The sequence below is a fragment of the Hippichthys cyanospilos genome, chromosome 18, assembly GCF_059441005.1.
Source record: "Hippichthys cyanospilos isolate Australia breed blue-spotted pipefish chromosome 18, RoL_Hcya_1.0, whole genome shotgun sequence".
Classification (NCBI taxonomy): Eukaryota; Metazoa; Chordata; class Actinopteri; order Syngnathiformes; family Syngnathidae; genus Hippichthys; species Hippichthys cyanospilos.
The window spans coordinates 3,903,228-3,924,668 of NC_142386.1; the positions used below are offsets into that span (position 1 = coordinate 3,903,228).

A 21,441-nucleotide genomic window follows, 5' to 3' on the forward strand; every position below is an offset into this window, starting at 1 on the left:
TGTTTTCTGGTTTTCCCAGCCCAAACACCCGATTCAAATAATTAGGACACCGGCAAGCTCTGCAGGAGTTTGAAAATGAAGATTATTTGAATTAGGTGTGTTTGAAAGAGAAGGTTGGAAAACATGCAGGATACCGGCCCTCTGGGACCAGTTTGACTTCTGTGCTAAAGTGTATCATTCAAGTGAGTCCGAACCAGATGGTCTAAAACAGAAGGTAAAAACTGGTTAGATGTCTAGGAACTGTTTTAACTTCTGAAAAAAATGCAATGTGATTCCTTTCAACAAAATTGTCGAGCCACTTCCTGGTTCCTGGATGTCATAAGCTTCAACTATTAAGTAAATGGGAGTTCAAATAGCAGAAAATAAGTGTGCTGATGAAAAAAAACATTGAACAGCACTACGACAAAATCAGTAACTATACTAGACTGCTTTAGCCAGCAAGTGCTAAAAGGGAAAAAAACAACAGGACTGTCAATAAACACTTGAACATTTGATGAGGTGTTGATGAACTGACTCACCCTCAATCCATCGCTATCCTTTGTCCGCAGATGCACTTCATGTAGAGACGATGCTGTAACCATGGCAGCAGAGCAGAGAGTGCCAGAGAGGAAGAATGAAGACAACAGAAGGATGGTGGAGGAAGAGAAGAGGGGACACAGAGGGAGGAGGCAGAATCAACGCTCGGCCCTCCTCGCTTCCCATCTGCGTGCCAACCCCCCCAACCCCCCAAAATAAAACCACCCGGAGGCGCCAGAAGCCCAGCACCGATATTCCACTCACACCGTTTGATTTGCCGAAAACGACCTGTGATGACGCTACGACCACTGGAGCTGCTCCATTGCCACCTCGTGACCCCAGCCCGACCCCCGGTCAGACCTCCAATTCACCCCTCACTGTCCTGGAGTTAAAGAAACTGGATGGTTTGCTGGCACTTTACTCCATGTGAACTTCGCCAAGGGTATGCGTGTGTATGCGTGCGTGTCCCATGCAGGAGATTTTTATCGTCTTGTACCGATCGGTTCAACCATCAACCTGATGTCGGATCTCGTCAGATTTTTGTAAGCGTTTTTACATGTCGGTGTTCCGCATCATTAATGTTTTGTAGCCGGATTTGTTCTCGTTTGCCAACTCCACATTAGACTAACTTGGTGTGGAAGTGTGTGTGTTCTCTTTTGGTACCTGATGTCAGGACCGTGTTTGCCAACTGCACTGGAACTACTGACGAAAAAACGCACTGAGCCACACCCAGGAATTGCAAAATATGGATGTAATCAAAGCGCTTTTATTACTTTTGCTTTTTGTTCTCCCCTATGCGGCAGTGCAATATCATGCAAAAAACATGTCTTTTAGGGAGTTTAGTGGTGTCGTATCTACCGTGTCGGCATCAGTCATGTACAGTACTGTTTTTATGTATACAAACTGCACTGAGCGCCAGTATAACGGTCTCCCATCAAAAATGGTCAAAGGCCCCCTAGGGTATGTAATGATGTCCTTTCTGATACTAAGGGAGAAAAAAAAAAATCAACATTTATGCATAGGATGTCTTAAGGTCAGTGAGACACGTCTAACGTTTGTCGAACAGGGCCCTCACCCGTACGAGGTGTCAGAAAAGTTCCGGGACTGGTGTCACAAGATTTCACATCCAAATGAAAAGTTTTCCTCTTTGAATAATCCCCCTGGACTCCGTCCGACTTTTCTATCCTTCGAGTGTGAGCCCCGAAAGGACTCTTTTAGGATCCTACACGACCTCCTCATCTCATCATCACTTGAGTCCCCCTTGAACTTAGCAAAGAGGTATTTCCGATCGTAAGTTGGCCTCAAACCCTCCGTTTGACGATAGTTTTACACCTCCTTCAAACCAACAATTGTCCCTATCCAATTTTGATGTTTGGACTAGAGATCCTAAGAAGTCTCTGGTAGTCTCCAATATTGAGACCTCTGCACTCCAAAACAATAGTATTAAGATTGCGTCAACTGGCTTTTGTCTGGAGATGTGATTAAATATCTAAATGGGATGCAGCTCGGCGGAGCAGTGGTTAGCACGTCCGCCTCACAGTTCAGGGACCCGAGTTTAAATCAACCTCGCTTTGGCCTCGCTGTGTGGAGTTTGCATGCTCTCCCCGAGCCTGTGTGGGTTCTCTTTGGGCATTGCAGCTTGCTCCTACACTCAATTATAAAAAGATGCGTGGCAGGCGTATTGGACATACTAACTTGTCCTTAGGTGTGATTGGGTGCGTGAATGGTCCTTCGTCTCTGTGTGCCCTGCAAATGGCTGGCAACCAGTTCACGATTTCCCCTGCCTACTGCCCAAAGTCAGCTGGGATAGGCACCAGCAAGCCTGTGAGTCTTGTAAGGAGAAGTGACTTTGGAAAATGAAAGTCCTTCTGAGTTTCTTTAAACATACCCCTTGACACACTAATCCTGGAACTTTTAAGACACACCTTGTATCTTTCCCTTTTGCTATGTGATGTCGGGACTACGTTTGCCAACTGCACTGGAACTACAGAGGGATACAAAAAAAAAAGCACTGAGCCTAACCCAGGAATTTCAAAATTTGGATGTAATAGTTTTTTGTTTGCTCTGTGGCTGTGCAATATCATGCAAAAAAACATTTTTCTTGTGGTAGCCCTCATGTCCGCATCAGGACTGATATACAGTAACACTGGTTTTCTATCAACAAAGGCACTGAGTTAGACGGTCTCATCCGAAAAGGTCATAGGCCCCCAAGGATATGTGATGTGCTTTCTGATACTGATGAAGAAAGAATGTTTTAACACGGTAGAAAAACTAGACAAGGGTAATTACCGTAGTGTCGAGGGCAGTCTCGTTAGCGTAGCATTAACATTTGTGCGCGGGATGTCTAAAGGTCAATGAGACACAACTAACGCCTGTCGATCAGGGCCCTCACTGATGGATGAATTTGGACAGCCCGGAATGAGAGGCTTTAATGAGACGTTAAATGTGAACGAGGTCATGAGCGATCATCTTATAGCACAAAATCTTTTGTCTGCACAAATAAAACAAAAACAGATCTAAAACACATTGCTGGGATGTACAGAACAGTCAAATGGGGCAATAATCGATCGGCGGTTGTTTTTCTATACCTGTACTTGGAACGCGTCTTGGTCGGAGGAAGCGAGGTCTAACAAGGAGCTCTGCAACGACAAAAAACCCTTGAAGCGTTCATTCCAGCGGGCGTAATTACTTTCCCCGCTGAAAACGACGCTACGGCCTGACATTTGGACAGAATTTCTCAAATTCATCACTGTGGTCCTGGTGCTCGTCTTTCCCAAGCGCCAACAGATTGTTAGTGTGTCCTCTGTATATAGGTGATGCTGTTCATGTGTGTTTTTAGACGTGTTCGGATGACGTACCATATGTGAGACCAATGTATTGCCGTGTCTGTGTTTGAATGGTGGTGTTTTTCCAAGGTGTCATAGTCCAGGGGGCTGGTGGGATTCCATGTGAAGTCACACTTGTTTGTGTCCGGAGGGAAGGGGGGAGAGGAGGGCGGGGGGCGTCTATGTTCAACTATCACAACTGGTCTATACACCAAGAGTGTCTTCATCGAAGAAGAGGGCAGAACAGGGTCTGTCCTCTTCAAAACAGGAACATTTTTTGCACCAAAGTCATCATCAAAAGCGCAGCTTCTTCTCAGTCAACGGATGATCAGAACTCAAAACCTTTATGTTGTTTTACATTCATTTATTTTGATTGAGATGAAGGTTTTTGGGTTGTTTTGCATGATTAAGTGTTGTCTTTTTATTGGCTTGTGTGCCCGGTAAAAGCATGATCATGCTGTGGACTTTCACTTGTGTGTTTGAAGATATATTTTTTTTTAAACCTTCCATTATTTGACATTCATAAATCGACGGTTTTACAACGTTAGGGGGTCTGTAACGGTTTGAAGACGCCTTGCATGCTGAAATGCAAATCGTGCAAGAAAACCTACAAAGACCTTCAAACCCAGTTACCGTCTTGTAAAACGCCATGAATGTCAATTATCTTTTTCCATTGTAGCTAGCCGGACATTGCAGCCTTTATTAAAGCTTTGCTATTTTCCAATGTTTGTGTGTTTGAACGCTCGCTCCCTTTTCATACTAATGCCAGCAGCAGCACGTGGGGGTTTTGCAGATGAAAGTCAAAGTACTGTAATCCGTGTTTTAAGTCTGGTCCACATTGTGCGGTGTATCTAACGTGTTTTGCCCAGTCTCGTCCTGTCTGTTTGCTCATCAACTGATATTAAAATGTTCCCTGTCCCTCTTGACCCTGTTCGCGTCAAACCAGGAGAACAAGATGCACGAGAAGCCTCAACTACTTTCTTATTTGCAGTTTAAAGCATAATTCATACAAGTGTACAGAATCTTTGCACACAGGTCAATCATAGCAGGTCATATAAGTGAACGGAACCTTTGCACACAGCTCAAAACACGGCAGGTTACGCAAGTGTACAGATCTCAACGGGCCTCTAGAAATTTTATTTTTGTAACAGATTACCTTGTCAGGTTCATGCTCTTGTTCCTTTTCTCTGCTCTGTCATTTCCTGCAAGACACAAGAGCTAAATGTTTGTTAGTTGGAGCACACCCAAGTATTTCGATTTACAAAGTGCAATTCCCTCAGGAATTGGGGGTGGGTACAAATATGTATTCAACGCAACATGGGCCCGGAAATATAGATACAGAGCCAAATTGCTCACAAGATTCTCCTCAGCGTGATGACTACACGTTTTTTTTAAAACGCCAATTGTGATCTTCACTTACAAAATGGACAAATGGTAGCACTGGAAAATTTGTTCATTAACACTTTTGTAGATAGATGGCACTCAAGAAATAAAAAAAAAAAGTTATTTAAGGTTGAAACGTATTATTACCATTTATCAGTTGTTTTTTCATTAAATTTACCAAAACCAGCATGAAAACAAGAAATGTCATAACACGCTGTACATGCGGTTTCATACTGCTTTGTCTATTGAACAACATTGATGTCCTAGAATTATTACCTCAGTATATATAACCATCTGTGTAGACTGCTTTGACTGTCTCCATAGACATTTCCATCTGTTTGTGAGGGCATGAAACACAATTTTACTCCCTTCTCATTTGCATAACAAGTAATGGACTTGGCAGGTTTGAAACAAGAGCTGATGTATTGGAAGGTAATGAAATAAAACGTCATTTAATGCTTTAACTGTCACCATTTTTTTTTGGGGGGGGGGTGACTTCATAAGTCACACATTTTTAAAAAAAACATCCACGCAGTAGACAGATTTTTTATTGATAAACATTTCAAACGAACATCGGACAAAATGTCACTTAAAACAAAATGAAAATTGATCTCGTACAGGTTAAGAGTGACATTGAAATTGTCATGGGAGATTGAGAAGGGAATATTTGGGTGAGTTGATCTTTGAACCAGCAACTGATTGTGCCCCAGCTTTGTCGGCCTGTGAATCCGAGGGCCTATCTTCTTCAAAGCAAGGCACTTTACCCTAAAGTGGCCACAGTGTTGGGGGACTGAGGGGGGAGTGAAGGGGAGGGGAAAAGGAAAAAAAAAAGTAGGAAAAAAAAAAAAAAGGACCATCTTTCGGACGTAACCTACCCCTCTGCTCTGGATGCGCCTGCTTCGACCCCATCTTCAAGGATCACACAGGTATAGTCTTCATGGGCAGGAATGCATGAGAATGATTTTCAGCGGAAGTGGAGGGGGATTTAAAAAATAAAAATAATTGAAAAAAAATTATAAAAAATAAAATAAAGAATAAACATCAAAAAGGGTGAAAACTGAGGTCAGTTTCCTGAAAACAGATCCGGACGTTGGCGTGTATGCCTCAGAATATTTGCAAACAGTGACGCGTGTTTGGTTTTTTTTCGGGGCGGCCGGGGCAGGAGTGTGTGGTCTGAGTGTTTACCTTATTGGGGGGGGCCACCCCCCATCGTCCACAGCGGTTTTCGGGGGAGCCTAACGCTGCTGTTTTCCCCCATCCCGCGCTACAGCGGCGTGTGGCGTACGTCCAGGGCAAGGGCTCAGAGTTTGGCTCCCTCCCACTCTAGCTGCAATAATCAGCAAGAGGAAGAAGGTGGCTGGAGCAGCAGCAACAACATGGCATGCAACTAACAAGTTGGAATATTGTGGCGTCTGTGCACATGAATGAGACTAGCACTTGAGTAGAGATCAATGACTGTAACTAAATGTCTCGTGATTACTTATATGGGAAAGGTTATGAAGCAACATTTGAAACCAGATCTAGGTGCTTTCTTTCCTGACTGAAAAAAAATGTAGCAAATAGCTAAAGATACTTGCATGGTTTTGCTCAAACTTTAAGGGAAACCAATTAAAGGGTATTTAGCTATCATCTCCAGTCCTACAATTTGCTGCCCATCCAAAAATCAACTGTTTGAAAAACCCTGCACTAATTGAATCCATTTACTATTATTTTTTTACCCGCTAGAAAAACCTGTTCAACAACTCAACATCTATCCCCTTCCAATCTCTTAACATTTCTGAACTGTTGATTCAACCGTGGAACCGGAACCGAATGCTGCCGGACACAAGCAATTCATAAAAAAAGGTGAGGTATTTACACAGGCCTCAAACAAAAAAATAAACTCATATATAAAAAGTAGCCGAGACGTCACGCCCGGAAGAGTTACTTAAGATTTTGATGAAACACAATTGGCCAAATGGAGCTTGGCTGTAAAAAACTGTCCTTACATTATTAAAAGAAAAAAATATCTACAGCCTGAGAAAATATCCAAAATGTGGGTGACGACAGAATCGAGAAGAAACCGAATTTTGAGCGACGGTGCTAAACAACTAAACAAAATAAAAGTGAGAATTGGATAAAAGCTTTGTATGAGTAGACTCAGCTCAAGAGATATCAAGGTAGACAGCCACCGTTTCCAACCTGACTCAGCCAAATCAACACTTTGGTGAATGTCACAAAGCCGGAATTACTCCTGACAGCTTTAATTATAATAATGTCCTCGTACACTAATTTTGCCAAATCTTCGCAGCATAGCGTAATGCAAACTGTTCAATTATTATCAGTAAATGCAGCTGAAGGTATGCCAAAAGATACTGCGCAGAAGTACATTTTGGAGACACATTTTGGGTGAGAAAAACCCTAACAAGGTGGTTGAGTAGGAGTTTTCAAATTGTATGCGTTCAGCCGACATACAAACTAGCTGCTCCTATTAACGTGGGCACAAACACAGACAAAATCTGTGTCTCACATTTCCAACCGCAAGAACACGAACGCCAAGACAAATCCCTGATTCGATGCCAGGTAAAACAAGAAACGACTACAAAAACAGACTTTCAGCTTCACAAAACAACCAGGCCTCTTCAACAACTCTGAGAATGTATTTTTTGAAATTTTGGATAGTAGTCATTTTTGTGTGAATTCTTGTCAGATGGTGACGTGGTTAGCCAATACAAATGACAACCTTGCTGCCTGCCTTACTTCTCCCTTTAACTGCCCCTTAACCAAGCACTCATGTACGCACACACTCAAAGTGTGAAGGGTGTTTGAGCGTGTGTTGAGGGGAGGGGGTGGGACTATCGGTAAGGGGGTTCTGGCGTGTTGTAAGGGTAATCATTGCGGTGGGGCGTGGGTTGCCCGTGTGCGGGTGTCTGCTCATACGGTGTGGATGCGGCGTAGCTTCCCGCCGCCGCGTAAGCTCCGGATGTATCGTACGCTCCAGCCGCCCCGTAGCCTCCCGATGCATCATAGTTGGCTGAGGCGTCGTAGTTGCCCGAGTAGCTCTGCGATGACGAGTTGTAACTGGCTGAGTGTTCGTAGGTACCCGGGGGTCCGTAGTCCTGGGCGGTTGAATAAGCCGACGATGCCGTGTATGTCCCGGGTGCCGATGGGGCTGAATTGGAGGAATCTGTAGTGGCTGACGGAGGTGGGGGCGGAGGATTGGTGTAGGCGTACTGGAGGTACTGGTACTGCTGCTGGTACTGTTGCTGGTACTGTTGGTACTGATGCATTTGCTGGTAATATTCTGTGTAGGACCTGTGATTCAAGATGGACGCATCACAAAGTGGCAAAAAAAAAGCTTACATGATTCCTTTTTTTGTTTAATCTAAAACAAATGGGTGATTTTCGTCTATTCTTGATCACGCTTTAGGACACTACAATAGAATTCATCATGTCGTGGTAGGCTATATTTAATCAACTAAATCACTATATTACCCTGAGTTGGTGATGGTAAACATGCTATTGGAAGTTCACAATGTACTTAATTTTCCTTCTTCCTCACCACCATAGCGTCAATGACAACAGTAGAATTAGTCCGTGCTGAAGAATGATCCTTGTGAAGCTAAGTATTTCTATTCATTTGAATCTTTTAAGTTGTTTAATTGATGGCTGTAGCCCTACAGGAAGCACTATTCCGGTATCACATTAACACCTAAACCTGCTATGTTACATCACAGTCACTAGATGTTATTGCGGATGTCATCACGTGTCAAAAAATGTGATTTTGGGCTGTCGTGCTGTGTGAAAGCGCTTGTGAGTAGATGGCATAGATATTGGGTCTACAATTACAGCTCTGTTGTGACAATTTTGTTTGGCAACACATGAACTGTTGGCATTTCTGTGTACCTAGCAACAGGATCATTCCCTTCAGCAGCTGCAGGGTCATCAGGAACCCCGGGGGGCGTGGGCAGAAGAGCTCGGCGTTTGGTGCGATTCTGAGTGAAGGAACCGGGAGATGGGTCTGGAAGCAAAGGCGTCCGGTTCCCTCTGATCGGGCTGCGGTCCCGCTCAGTTTCAGAAGCTCCCGTAGTTGTCGTCGTGGTTGTTGAATTTGTTGCTGCTGTTGTTTTTCTCCCTGCATGCTGCTCAGCTAGAACCTGACCAGCCCACACAAAAATTCACAAAATAAAAACCAAAAGAATGCTCATAGTGTGAGGTTTCAATTTTAATTTAAATACCTTTTGACCCTCCTGGAAAAACTTTGCTCTTGCGGCCTCGAAAAGTGTGGTTGGATCCGGCGTGCTCTGAGCCTCATACTCCTCAGCGGCAGTGGGCGCAATAGTGTGATTGGTCATGTCCTGGTATACCTGGTCAGCAACTGATCCGTACACCTGGCTTGCGAGAGCGCCATATATGACACCGTCAGCGCCTTTGGAACTCGTAATGCCTTTCAGGGCAGCATAAGTGGGATCAAAGGATGTGGTGTTGTAGAAGGAGTTGTGGACGCTTTGTTGAACCTGCAAAGGAGAAGGAAAAACGGAAATTAAGAAATGATCATTGTGTTTACATTTTTTAAACAAGCATTGGATGAATGTTTGCTGTTATGGACATTCGTTTGCACCGTATAATATTCATTAGAGATGAAAATGTGTGTACGCCATATCGGTATTATATTGGCCACAATTATTCGAAAAGTGGTGGTTTGACCTAGATGACCAAACAAACTGAAGTGAAAACGATTCAGAAAGAATTAAACCGTTTACACTTTGAAAAAGACAGCTTGCGTTCACAAACATGCTTTTTGACATAAAATTAATTTGTTATGCATGGTCTTTTAACCATAAAATCCATTTTTTTTAATTATTAAAAACAAACAAACAATAGTCTTAATCAAAATACAAAATGCAAACTGGTTATAGAAGAAATAATCAAAATAGCAAACTAGCTTTGTTCAAGGTTTTGGAGGAACTTTGTCAAGTGTTGGTAGTGGTTTTCTCCATGGCCTCTACCCTCTTATGGAGGCGATAAAGCACACTACACTCAAGCTAGTATCTGCAATACATTTGAAACAACAATATTGACCATTTGAAATGTTATCCTGGTTTATTTTTAAAGCAGATTATCCTTAATAGTCACACACTTGTATTGGAAGTCCGGCAGCAGCGGCTGCAGCTGCCGCAAGCACAGCCGCATGACTCTGGTGATGCTCTAGGGAGCCAGCAGGTCGAGGAAGCAGACCCTCTCTACCACCTGCACAAAAAGAGAAGCATGATCATGTTAAAAGTGTCTGCTTATTTTCAGCAATGTTTCAAAACATAACCAAACAAATGCATATAAAAAAATACAACACACACCAACTGAATTCCCGGAAGTCATAAGCTGGTTGACCAAAGGTTGTGCTTTAGAAAGCTCTACAGCCAGCTGACGGCCCTTGAAAATGGTCCCGTTGAGTGATTCAATGGCAGCCATGGCCTCTTCTTTTCTTTCCATATGCACAAATGCATAGCCCACATTTGAACATAATCGAGCTGTAGAAGAAAAATATTGCTGTTAGTATCAGGAAACAAAATGATTAAATGTGATGATTTACACAGCAGGTCCAAGGGCCCAATTGAATTTGGTCTAGACTTATTTTAAATAAATAAATAAATAAAAATTTTTAAAAAAGCTCCTTTACATTTGTTCCTTACGTGAACAATGTGAAATCCAACCTCACATTTCCCCATACATAAAAAAAAGTACATAAACACACGACAGGTAGTCCATGGATGTAAGATGTATTATTTGCATTTAGGAGAGTGTGGATGTCACCTTTGACTTTATCACAGTCCAAAACCCTCCCGAACGTCGAAAAGAGGCTGTGCAGGTCATCGGCAGAGCATGTCGCACTCAGGTTCCCCACAAACACTTTGGTGGAGTTGGGGGGGCGTGCACGAGACTCCTCCACCACAAGAGGTCTGCCTCGGTACTCCTTGCCGTCGAGATGCCGAATGGCTCTGTGGGGTAGTGGGAGAGGGAAAGGGGATAATCAAACCCATCGTATCACCCCCTTATCTAAATCTGGCACGCTGTGGAAAAGTGACTTTTTAATAATTGTCCACAACTGATGAAATTCAATGAAACACCCAATTAAATACCGGTCTATTTCTGAAATTGTATCAGAGAGAGAACCGTTTTGTCGTTTCTCTGTTTTTCACCCATGGTGAAACAAGATCAAAAGCCTCTTTCAAGCATTTGACTGAATCACTATCATGTCAAAGCCAAACAGTAAGCAGAAATACAGTCGCTAATTAGCTAATTTTCTGCCTCTTAAGATCAGCTGAGATAGACTCCAAATGACCCCTGACCCCAAAGAGGATGAGCGCTAAAGAAAAATCTCATAGTGTTTGAGGGAATATTGACAGTGTTAATACCTGTCTGCAGCTCCCTCTCCCTTCAGGGTAACAAAGGCATACTGTCTGAGCAAGGAGCACGTGTTGATCTCCCCGTAGGGAGCAAAAAGCTTGTTGATCTCATCTTGGGTCGCATCTAGAGGTAGGTTTCCCACAAACAACTTGACGTTGTCGCCGCTCATCTCCGTAACAACCAGGCATCTGCAAGAAAACGTGGCATTTGTGTTATTGGGGTAGAAATGGTGCATTACGTTAGATCAGGGGTGCCCACTATGTTAATAGCATCCTCTAGATTTGTTATTTAAATCCCACACATAACAAATGACCTAGAATCATTTATGAGAGCCGAGTGGGGACGCATGCATTTTCAACAGTCCTTGCAGCTGGAAAATTCCAGGAAGCTACTGAAATGCCCAGTTATGCTCATTTATTCGTACTTCATTTTACAATTTTTTTGTTATGTGGTACTTGCCCTGGCGTAAATAAAAGTTTTAGAACCCATTCATTAGATAGTAGCTGCTGACTGTCGGGTTCCACAACTATGACTGCTACGCGGAATTACTTCAAAACAACGATAGGTTGAAAGTTGAATTAGAGTTCACTTGGGCTAACAGGTACATTAGCTGAGCAAATAAACTCGCTAGCTTCATGTCATAAACACAAGTAAGGGCGATATATAACGTCGAGTACGTTCGCACACTCAGAAACCTTACTTGTTTCAAATAAACAATAAAAGCTAGCGTGAAGGAAGTAAAGACGGCGACGCGACGGCTGGAAACGACATCTTGTAGAAGCTGGCTAACATTAGCTAAGATAGCTTATATCCGCCAGCAATAGCGCAACGTCAGAGGACCACAGAATATTATTTCCGTGTATTTGCACCAATTTTAACAATGGAAGTAAAATAAGAACTCGCATTAGCGAGAACTAACTCAGTGGCTAGCTTATTTATACGAAAACATCCGGAGAAGCAACGATTTTAGCTTAGCATTTAGCCAATGGAATGCTTACCCAACGCGGTACCCAGCGCTGCCTTTCAAATTGCATATCCGGCTCTGTTTTTTTGGGGGGGCAGCAGGGGGCGCGCTTTTGCAACAATACAGGACCGTTGACAGCAAATAAATAAACACATAAATAAACAAACAAACAATTCGTGGACTTCCTCGCGCATCTACGAGGAATTTTAAATCGTTTTAGATAAATTGTTCGCTGACTTGGAATCTGAATACTGTGACGTCACAACTGCAATCGGAAAAAAGATTTTAAGACATTTCTTTTAATTATCCTTTAAAAAGTAGCTTATCTTGGTGAGGTCGCGCTTCATTTCATTGTTACTGTTATTTTTTTTATTTTTATCAGTAATGTTATTCCGGTCCAAGAAACGTTCCTGGTGATTTCAGGTGAGATAGGGGAGGACCTACAGATGAAAAAGAAGGAAATGAGGGAAAGGAAGATAAGAAGTAAGACGGAGAAGAAGACAAGACGATAACTTTGGATCACATAATACGCAGCACCGTGTTGTTTTCTCTACTACTGGGAGCATGTTGCGTTATCCAAAGCAACTAAAAAGAGCGAAAGGGGCAATCAGGTAAAACCATTCCAGTTGTATATAAAGAATACCTTACATAATGATCTTGAAATGTTAGCAATTTACATGGTGATTGTATTATTCTCAGATAATGCATTGTTCTGTTAAGTAGCTTATATGAGCCTTCTTGAGTGTGCGCCATATTTTTCGCATTTATTTCCGCAGCTCCCCATAAGCTTCGTCTCCATTAGAACCAAGTCTGAACTTGCTGACACAGTCCAGGATTTATCACGCAGGTGTGTACAGTGCTTCCTGTTGTAAATCCAGTGTTGCCACTTGAGTTTGTATGAACCTCACTTGCTGAAGTGGGTTCAATGCATTCATAAGTGAACAGTTGGACATGAGTATTCAAATTTTAAAAACATGAGAAGGTTTAAGTTTAATCCGAAAATACGTCTGTTTTTTTTTTTTTTTTTTTTTTTAGATGGCGCAGCAAGAGGAGCCTCTTTATGATTTCCCTGAGCCTGCCCAAGGGTCAGAACGCAAGTTCATGGGCCACCAGCGAGGAGGTGGGTCTCTGAAGAATGTCAGCATCCTGGACCGCCTCTTGTTGACGGTGCCTGTCTGGCTGCAGTTGTCAATCAACCCTGCCACTGCCTTGCACATTCTACAGAGAGAGCCTCCTGGGGTCAGACGCTCACAAAAATCCCAAATTTAGTATCTTTCTGCACTGGATAGTCCAGATGTGTTGCCTTGCAGACATTCTTGGTGCGAAGGTCTCGCACGTCCCAGAGGAACGTGTTGTGCGTGCGTCTGGTGGATGACAGCGTGCCGTCTTTTGTGCAACAGTTTGGCATCAGGGAGGAGCACTCAAGTAAGACTTAATAATGAGGAATTTGATCATTTGACACTTTCCACTCTATGGTGCTGGTTGACTTCCATGTTGTTCCATTTGTCTTTTTTTAATATAGTGAATTATCATAAAGCTCCAATAATATTTGTTGTTTTTCACAGAGGGTAAATAATATATGCTTGTGAGTTTTGTTATTGGCACCCTCATTTCTGTTTGAATATCAATGAGATGTTGCTCACTCTATCACTCAGCTCTGTCTCTGGAGACGTCGGCGATCAGCTTTCCAGACCTTCCGAGACTCGTTTCCTTTTATTGTGTCAGCAGGTAAGAATCATTTTATTCTAAGCATGCTGTATCGTATTATATGGTCTGCATAATATAATGTGTATAGTTTTTGTAGAGTTTATATTAACTCATAATAATCACATTTTAACTCATGTACCAGAGATGTATTACCCTTTCCTTTGGAGCTTCCTGAAGCCATCGCAAGAGCAACCTCCCACAAAGAGCTGGAGTCTATCTCTCACATGGGAATAGGTTGGTTTTAAAAAGGAAAAACTAAACTTTTTTTTTTTTTTTTTTTTTTAATAAACTTCAATCACATTCTTCACCAGAATTCTGGAGTTCACACCTCAATGTCCGGGGCCCACGGGAACTCCCCAAGACTCAGACAAACAAGGAGAAAAAGAAAGAATCTTCCGCCCCGGCGCCACCAGACGCTACGCCGCATCTACCCTCTTCATCACCTCCCGATTCCACTGCGCAGCCTGACTCGGACAACCAGATGACTACCACCGAATGTGACCAAAAATCGGACCCAAACTCGACCCTGTTCCGAGAGTTTTGTCCCATCGAGACGCGTAGCCCAAGAGAACTGGACTGCGGCTCGGGTCTGGGCGCGCTCTGCTTCATCAATCCGCTTTTCTTGCAATCTGACAGTATCTTGTCCAGGCGGCGCCTAATGAAACGCAGCTTCAAGGTGCGAGTGTCCACAGAGACATCTACTCTGATGTTGCCCCCTCTTGCTCCACCTCCCCCGCCCCCACTTATGCCCAAAACCAAAGGAAAACGTAAAACACGAAACATGACGCCAGCATCCAAGCAACAAGATGCTAACCCCTCGTCTGCAGCGGAGGAACAAGTGAAGGCTAAACTTCCACCATTGATGGAGCATCCTACTGATGACCCCGACTATTTGCAACCATCCTCAACCTTCACATCCACACTCTCCCCCTCACTCTCTCCGTATCCAGCTGGATCAGTTCCGCCACTTCCTCCCAAACTGTCTCCCACCCTTCGCAACCTTTCCGCTGCTTCTCCCCCCATCCCTTCGCAATATCAATTTCCATCTCTTTCGCCCAGGGCTCCCCTGTCCACTTCCCCCTATCAGTCCCCAACATCCTCCCCCAAAATGCCCTTCTCTCTGTCACCCTTCTTCTCGCCTTGCTTGGCGCAGCTGGTAGAGGCCAGTCATACAACGGAAATAGAAGCCAAGGTGGAAGAGGGAATACGTGAAGATAACGGAGCGGAGAGCTTAAACAAAGAGATGTCATCGGCCTCTCTGGATGACACAGATAGCTGCAGTTCCTTCAGTAGCCTTGGGGAGGAGCCAGAGTCGCCACAACAAGGCAACGATGATGTCCAGGAAGCAGCATCTTAGTGTTTAGTATATACATGACCACAGTATTCAATTTCAACTTATTAAAGTACTTAAGGTACAGTTTGGGTATCTGTGTAAAAAAAAAAAAAAAAAAAAAAATCACGAAAGTGTTCCATAAACTGCTTCTATTAAAATTATGTGATTAATTTGAATTCAAAGAATTCAAAGTGTTAGTCTATGCAGAATTATCTACACTTTGGCAGCACAGGGAACTAGTATCGGTTTCACAGTTTTGAGGCCCTGGGTTTCAATAATATAGATAATAAGAGCAAAAAAATCTTGCGACAATTTTGTGGTCTCAATTTTTTGTTTTTAAAGATTAAACAAAATGTGGAAATGGATGCAAAAATATTCTCATGGTTAAAATTGTTTTTTGCAAGTTTTGTCAAATGGTTTATTTTTGCAGATCATATTTTCTGTCTCAGATGTTTAGTAAACACAGTACTGTTAAGATATTATGAAAAAAAAAATTGCATTTCATTAGTTTTTACTTCTGACCAAGATTAAGAAGCTATGGCAGTATTTCTATAGTCGAAACATGTAAATTAAACAAAAAAAAAAATCAATGTATGCTGACTGCCATTATTTAATGTACAGTATACCAGCAAATATAGTATTTACCAGTCATGTGAAATCTATTTTTTTTTTGTGTACATCAATTCTGGACCAGTGTTGAAGTTTTGACGACAATAGACCTGTTCTACATTTGTGACTCTATGACTTAGTGAATGGTTTAGTCAGTGTTGAAGATTATCTGCAAAGGCTCTAAACTATGAATGTGTCCTCCCCATCAACACCAACATGAACAATCCATTCGGCTCAAATCCAAGAGGTCAGCCTCAAGTTTGTCGTTGTCTTGGAAACGTTCGATGAAGGATTGAATCAAGCCGGACGCGCTGCCTTCGTACTCGACCAACTCGACGCTCTCCTCTGGAAAAGAACAAAGTAAGAAAACCAAGTCAGTGAGTTTTTTTTTTAACTCCCCCTTAATGCTTGCAAAAAAAATGAAAATAAATGATTGCCTGATCATTTACTTAATTAATATAAGGCCAATACGTGGCCCTTTGCTATAGGTGAGAACGTACCACTGATTCTGGTGTTGGCTTGGACAAACATCTTGCGATCCTCCTTCCGCATCAGCACAGTCTCACGAAGGCGCAGGAAGTTGTATTTGCCGCTCTCACTCACGGTAGAGTAGCCCTCATAGAGGGCCCGGCCTTTTTCCACATCCGCTGTTGACTTGAAGACCTGCAAGAGGGAAGAGTTGTCTTAAAAGTAGATTTGGTAGGTGTGACTGAGGAAGGGCACATGGAAAATTGTTTCAGATCAGATCCACGAAAATTGACGGCCATCTTACTCCACACTTTGCCTACGGTGAAGGCAGACAAATAATAGGTTACCAGTCATCAGCTGCAAAGAAATAAATAAATGAATACCTGGAGTTTACAAAGGAACTTGTGGATGGCGTCCTTGCCAACGGTGTATATCTTGCTTCTGTCAAGTGTGATGCGAGCGTCTGGCTTGCCGTCCGCTCCGGTGACCTCCTTCAGGCCCACCAGACCCTCGCCGGCCTCAAGCAACACACGCAAGATCACGAAACGTGCCTGCATGTGAGCCTGGAACAAGAGAGCTAGATTTCAAGGAAACTATACACTTTTACAACGTACACAACTTTAAGGTGTTTTTAGTATTGGGATCGTTTCCACAACACTTCTTAACAAAGACACCAGCTCTGACTAACAAGTCATGTTGCAGAATGACAATGTTTATTGACATTTTACCTGTCTCCAGCTTTTGCTCTCAGGCGTGTAAAACTCCAGACCCAGCAGCCCGCCTCGTACCATGCTTAGCCAGTTCACATAGATTACGTCCTCAGCATCCTGGCCCTCATGACTGAAAATACTGCAGCAGAAAAATTACAAGTTACTAACTTTCAACGTCTGACTTTGGAAAAACAAAAACTTCAATTCACCCACCTCAGTACATTCTTGTTGAGCGATAGGTAAAGTCCCACACACTCAGCTCTACATTCTTCATAAGAGGAGGCGAGGGTGGAGAATTTACTGTCCCAAGTCTCGTTGTCCTGGTACCAACTGGAAACCTAGAAATACAAAGCACAAATGAAGAACTGCAGCCTTGCCCCTTCAGTAAAGGGTTAATCTTTGGACAACTTGAAATTCTATTTTACACACGGCCCTTTTTATGTTTTTTTTTTTTTTAAACTGCATTTCCATGTATATTAAAAGTGACAAAGATATTCCATATATAATGTATTTTTATCCACATTTGTAAAAAAGACGCACCAGCTCGCCAGTTTCCGGGTTGATCACTTTGCTCTTTTCAAAGTTGAACTTGCCCTTGTTGTCCTGTAGAGGGAGCCACACATCCATACCGTCAAATGGACAATTACCACAATTGGGCACACAAATCTTTACCATTACTCTGTTCCAGCGTGCATTAACAATTTAACTTATTATTGACAAATCTTGATTTAAAATATAAGTACTAGTTGGACACAAACTGTTTGAGAAGTCTAGTAACTCAAAAGATGGGAAGTTCCAACAAGTAAGTTCACATCTCTGGTCAGTCTGGTCAGCTCAACTTTTTTTTTTTTTATTGTGCCACTCATGATTCTTGGACCCAGTCCAAGAAATATGTTCTTTTCATGGAGAGGTGACGATCCCACCTCAAAAAGACTTTTATCTAGAAGATGAATGCAGATTTATGTCTTGTTGACAAACCTGAACGAACAACTTGCCACTTCCATGGCCCAAAAGTTCATGGAGGCCGACTTGCACCTCAAACGATGGACTCTTCCACTTGACAAATAAATCCTGGCAAAAAAAAATGGAATTACAAAAATTGGAGACCGTAGAGTGGACTGATGTCGGATAGCCATTTTGGGTACCTCACCTTGTCATTTTCCTCCAAGAATGTCAATTTTTCTTTGTTTGTAGAGTAAGCTACGGCCAGCACATTTCCGAGGGAGACATTTTTAAAGCCCTCCGACTGTCTGATGTCATCATCTGGTTCAAAAAGAACACATCTTCGAGTGGAGTAACATTAAAAAAAAAAACAAAAAACATGGAAAATAGATGGATAGACACACGTACAGTTGGGAATGTTGATGCCAGCTGGGATTCCGCTGCCAGCAAAAGTGAGGACGTCGAGGGAAGTGAAGTCGGGTTTAAGGAAAGTGTCTTTCTCAAATTCCCTCGGCCAGGGAAGCTCAGGGAGCAGCACTTCGGCCGAGCTTACGAGTTTGGCAAAGCGCTCGCTCATCGCCTTGTTCACAACCGCCACGAAACCTAAAGTCGACAGCACGAGAAAGGCTGTTCAGGGGAAGAACGGCAGCAAAAACAGAGAAAACCTACCTTCAAACTCTCCTCTGGAGCCAAAGGGGTCCCTGTAGCTCTCAATAAAGCCGATGTAGCTGGGAAGCGGAGGGGAAGAGTTCATAGTTTTAATCGTTGCAGGTTCAACTTAAGTTAGGGAATACAGTGTACAGTAATTCCTTGTTTTTCCACGGTTAATGGGGACTGTTCCTATGGTTACAGTGGCCTCACCTCTCCACAATTGGTCCCTTGTCTTTGATCCAGAAGCGCGAGCCTTCCTTGTGAGCGTCCACCGAACCATAGGTGAAGCTCTTTCTGTACTCCTCGAGCATCTTCTTTTGGTTCTCATTGGCGGCGTGGCTCTGTGTTTTGTTTGAAATGGCAGTCAATTTCAAATCAGGAATAATGTTGGCAAAATGCTTGGAAAAACTATCATCTCACTGACCTGAGCCTTTTGAAGATAATAGCAGACCCTCTCCATGAGTGTAGCGTAGTCCCCCCTCTTCACGGAGAACTCTTTTCCATCAAAGTCAAAGCACCCACAGCAGGATTCGCACTCGCCATCCACCGTGCAGTCTGTGCAGCATTCGCGTTCATTAATTCAATGTAGCGCACGTGACCCGCATTGAAGCTATCTGGGTTATTTCATTTGACGACTGACCTTTCTTCACAGCGGACGCCAAGCGCACCTCATAGCAGGTTTTCTCACCATTTTCCCTTTTGAACAGCCGGGTGTTGTAAGCGGACAGTTTCTGAAGAACACAAGTGTCAGTTGAAAGCATATCTGGCAGAACACAAGATTACTTTGGACATGATTTGCACCAGTTGTGTGAAAAGGATGGCCCAATATAATTTTTTCTGATCTGGCCCACCAAGTATGTGCATTATAAGGATTTCCGTGAAATTTGTTGCATTAATTTAGCCTTTTTCCCCCATCCTCTAAAAGTTAGTTGAAATGTATTAATTTATTAGTTCAATAGGACTGAACAATCGGTAGAATACTGAAAAAAAAAAAAAAAAAATTACAGTAAAATCTTGTTCTGAGTCAGTTTCACCTTTGAGTCAAGGAACTTCTGCGCCAGCTCAGCATCTTCCAGACAGCAATTTCCTGAGAAGTAGGTGGTGATTCCCTGAAGAGTAGCACAGAGTCAAGACAGGAGGTGCAGTATGAACAATCACAAGATTTTTCTCACAGTCATTTTACATTTTAAAAGTTACAAGCTCCCCACCTTGTCGCCAAGGCCCAGTTGTTTCTGTTTGTCTTCCAGGGAGTACATGAGACATGAACAACTGTCCCACAAAGCACCTATCTCAGCAGGGTTCTCTTGAAAAGCCTGACTGGCCCTCACTAGGGCATCCAGCTTGTCCTGATTGGAAGACAGACAGACAGAAAGACAGAAAGACAGAATGACAGAAAGACAGAAAGACAGAAAATACAGCCAATTGGGAATGTAACCCTATGATATATATTATATGATATATTTGTAATCTGTTTCTAGCATTGTTGTACTCTAATGTACTCTAATGTGTGTGTGTGTGTTTTAAGGCAAAAATTAGAAATTAGTTGAAACCAATGGGAGTTTTAGAATTCTATTACCCCACTAAAACTACTTGTACCTTTGGCAAATTTGGAACAAACTTAGAGTCTCCAAAAGACTTGTAGTTTCCCATGTTGGCGTAGAAACCTGCTGCATACACCAAGAAGGCCTGAAAGCAAACAGGACACACAAAAACACAGTGTTTGAAGCACAACAAAAGTGTGCACAGAAAAGTAAAAAAAAAAAAAAAAGAAGTACCTGGTACTCCTCTGAGCTCAGTCCAACTGCTGTTGCTACAGCTTCCAGCTGTGCAGGTGACTGCTTTCGAAAAATCCTTTGCAGAAGGACGAAGATTACAGGCGACTCGGGGGATGTTTGCAGGAGCACAGCGAGGCCTCCATACCTAAGACAGGAGGACTGGTTTATTAACATTTAAATGAATTTGGTTTCCTGCAGAGGGAACCGAGAGGATGGCGAAGTAAATGACGTACCAAGCAGCGCGCGACAGGTAGTGAGCATACAACTTCTCTTGCGGGGAGAGCAAACGAAAAGCCTCTGCGCAATCGAGAGCGGAGATGCCGATGTCATTTGGTAGGAAGTACTGAGAATCCACCATCTTTAACTGCAAGACGTCACAGATGAGAAGTAAGTCAACCCTAGAAGAAATTGGGACGAACATGAGAATATAGTAGATGATGATGATGATGACAGACAAGAAAGGTTTTACACATTAAATAAGGAGCAGGACTTAAAAAGAATAGTCAAGTTAACATTTATGTCCACATATTAACAACACATGCCATGGGTTTCCATTCATTCTAATGCAATGTATGGTGTTTGTAGACTACATTCTGAATTATGGCGTCAATCGTTGGTTTTGAGTGCAAGGGTAAGATAAACAGGCGGAAAAGATCAGAGGAAGAACTCGTTTCTCATTTCTTTCTTTCACTTTCATTTGAGCCAATGGGAAAAACAAGCGCCTCGAAACTGAAAGCAACTTATCGACGCGTGTGCAAACTACTCCACTATCCAATGCATGTTACGCTATCTAATAAATTAAATGTTAAGTGTAATACATTTGGTGTAATACATTTGTATAATGGAAGAAAGTTTAATCGGGGCGCGAAAGCAAATATCGTACAACTAGCATTCATTGTCGTTTGCTTTACGGGCTTAAAAATATTTTGCAACATACAATCACGACTTTTACAAGCTGGAAATATATACACAAGCTGCATTTAATAACACGGACAACTACGATTTCGGTTTTGTTTTGGTTTTCCCTTGGAGAGTTAAAGATGAAAAAATCAAGAGCAACAGCGTGTTACCTTATTCAAGCTCTTCAGCTCCGGCTCATGTCAAAGTGCAAGCTCACGATGCTCACTTCCTGAATTTATCCCCAAGTTCCACCCTTTGGCCTATCAGAGGTCGT

General features: G+C 42.7%; 4 protein-coding genes and 1 long non-coding RNA gene across 12 annotated transcripts in view; 2 read left to right on the forward strand and 3 right to left on the reverse strand.

Moving 5' to 3' along the window:
* The window catches only part of LOC148408521 (uncharacterized), an 8,411-nt gene extending 4,909 nt beyond the window's left edge, over positions 1-3,502 (reverse strand). The window contains exons 1-2 of the long non-coding RNA XR_015868593.1: positions 3,105-3,502; positions 519-571 (exon numbers count right to left, since the gene is read on the reverse strand). This is a non-coding gene — a long non-coding RNA (uncharacterized LOC148408521). The remainder of the gene's footprint in view (positions 1-518; positions 572-3,104) is intronic.
* Positions 1-5,188, forward strand: part of LOC148408520 (phosphatidylinositol-binding clathrin assembly protein-like) — a 21,395-nt gene extending 16,207 nt beyond the window's left edge. For all 5 annotated transcript variants that reach the window (XM_088441099.1, XM_088441097.1, XM_088441100.1 and 2 more), the window contains exon 18: positions 549-5,188. In XM_088441099.1, the coding sequence (XP_088297225.1) occupies positions 549-563 (15 nt within the window). In that variant the 3' untranslated portion in view covers positions 564-5,188. The remainder of the gene's footprint in view (positions 1-548) is intronic.
* On the reverse strand, positions 3,720-12,155 carry rbm14a (RNA binding motif protein 14a). 4 transcript variants are annotated; one of them, XR_015868592.1, is made up of 9 exons: positions 12,107-12,155; positions 11,117-11,296; positions 10,515-10,699; positions 10,058-10,231; positions 9,844-9,953; positions 8,942-9,220; positions 8,610-8,860; positions 5,910-8,018; positions 3,720-5,058 (listed from the first exon to the last, which is right to left on the reverse strand). XR_015868592.1 is itself a non-coding variant. In XM_088441104.1 (9 exons), the coding sequence occupies exons 2-9, from the start codon at positions 11,275-11,277 to the stop codon at positions 6,048-6,050; spliced, it is 1,539 nt and encodes a 512-aa protein (XP_088297230.1). In that variant the 5' UTR covers positions 11,278-11,296; positions 12,107-12,155; the 3' UTR covers positions 5,257-6,047. The 4 variants fall into 4 exon arrangements, 2 of the variants coding, with proteins under 2 accessions (XP_088297230.1, XP_088297228.1); XR_015868591.1 differs by lacking the exon at positions 3,720-5,058 and adding an exon at positions 5,257-5,657; XM_088441104.1 differs by lacking the exon at positions 3,720-5,058 and having other exon boundaries at positions 5,257-6,051; positions 7,644-8,018.
* A 363-nt stretch (positions 12,156-12,518) lies between these two features.
* On the forward strand, positions 12,519-15,710 carry LOC148408523 (uncharacterized). The gene is made up of 7 exons (XM_088440744.1): positions 12,519-12,683; positions 12,849-12,919; positions 13,108-13,311; positions 13,383-13,497; positions 13,728-13,800; positions 13,922-14,013; positions 14,091-15,710. The coding sequence occupies exons 3-7, from the start codon at positions 13,108-13,110 to the stop codon at positions 15,134-15,136; spliced, it is 1,530 nt and encodes a 509-aa protein (XP_088296870.1). The 5' UTR covers positions 12,519-12,683; positions 12,849-12,919; the 3' UTR covers positions 15,137-15,710.
* dpp3 (dipeptidyl-peptidase 3) lies at positions 15,503-21,393 on the reverse strand. The gene is made up of 19 exons (XM_088440739.1): positions 21,338-21,393; positions 20,501-20,665; positions 20,268-20,412; positions 20,089-20,178; positions 19,701-19,838; positions 19,527-19,601; positions 19,133-19,223; positions 18,917-19,047; positions 18,703-18,833; positions 18,511-18,569; positions 18,250-18,444; positions 18,050-18,162; positions 17,878-17,970; positions 17,440-17,502; positions 17,113-17,237; positions 16,918-17,038; positions 16,573-16,752; positions 16,222-16,384; positions 15,503-16,066 (listed from the first exon to the last, which is right to left on the reverse strand). Exons 2-19 carry the CDS (start codon positions 20,623-20,625, stop codon positions 15,927-15,929), a joined length of 2,178 nt encoding a protein of 725 aa, XP_088296865.1. The 5' UTR covers positions 20,626-20,665; positions 21,338-21,393; the 3' UTR covers positions 15,503-15,926.
* Positions 21,394-21,441: the final 48 nt, after the last annotated feature.

What these genes read in the sequence shown, in the direction of transcription:
- rbm14a (XM_088441102.1), bottom strand. Translation starts at nt 11,277, where the DNA reads ATGAGCGGCGACAACGTCAAGTTGTTTGTGGGAAACCTACCTCTAGAT. An exon ending in GGAGAGGGAGCTGCAGACAG is followed by an intron (nt 10,700 to 11,116) that starts GTATTAACACTG and finishes ACTACCCCACAG; the next exon opens with AGCCATTCGGCATCTCGACG. An exon ending in GGACTGTGATAAAGTCAAAG is followed by an intron (nt 10,232 to 10,514) that starts GTGACATCCACA and finishes TTTCTTCTACAG; the next exon opens with CTCGATTATGTTCAAATGTG.
- LOC148408523 (XM_088440744.1), top strand. Translation starts at nt 13,108, where the DNA reads ATGGCGCAGCAAGAGGAGCCTCTTTATGATTTCCCTGAGCCTGCCCAA. An exon ending in TCCTTTTATTGTGTCAGCAG is followed by an intron (nt 13,801 to 13,921) that starts GTAAGAATCATT and finishes CTCATGTACCAG; the next exon opens with AGATGTATTACCCTTTCCTT. An exon ending in TATCTCTCACATGGGAATAG is followed by an intron (nt 14,014 to 14,090) that starts GTTGGTTTTAAA and finishes ATTCTTCACCAG; the next exon opens with AATTCTGGAGTTCACACCTC.
- dpp3 (XM_088440739.1), bottom strand. Translation starts at nt 20,625, where the DNA reads ATGGTGGATTCTCAGTACTTCCTACCAAATGACATCGGCATCTCCGCT. An exon ending in AGAAGTTCCTTGACTCAAAG is followed by an intron (nt 19,224 to 19,526) that starts GTGAAACTGACT and finishes TGTGTTCTTCAG; the next exon opens with AAACTGTCCGCTTACAACAC. An exon ending in ATTATCTTCAAAAGGCTCAG is followed by an intron (nt 18,834 to 18,916) that starts GTCAGTGAGATG and finishes AACAAAACACAG; the next exon opens with AGCCACGCCGCCAATGAGAA.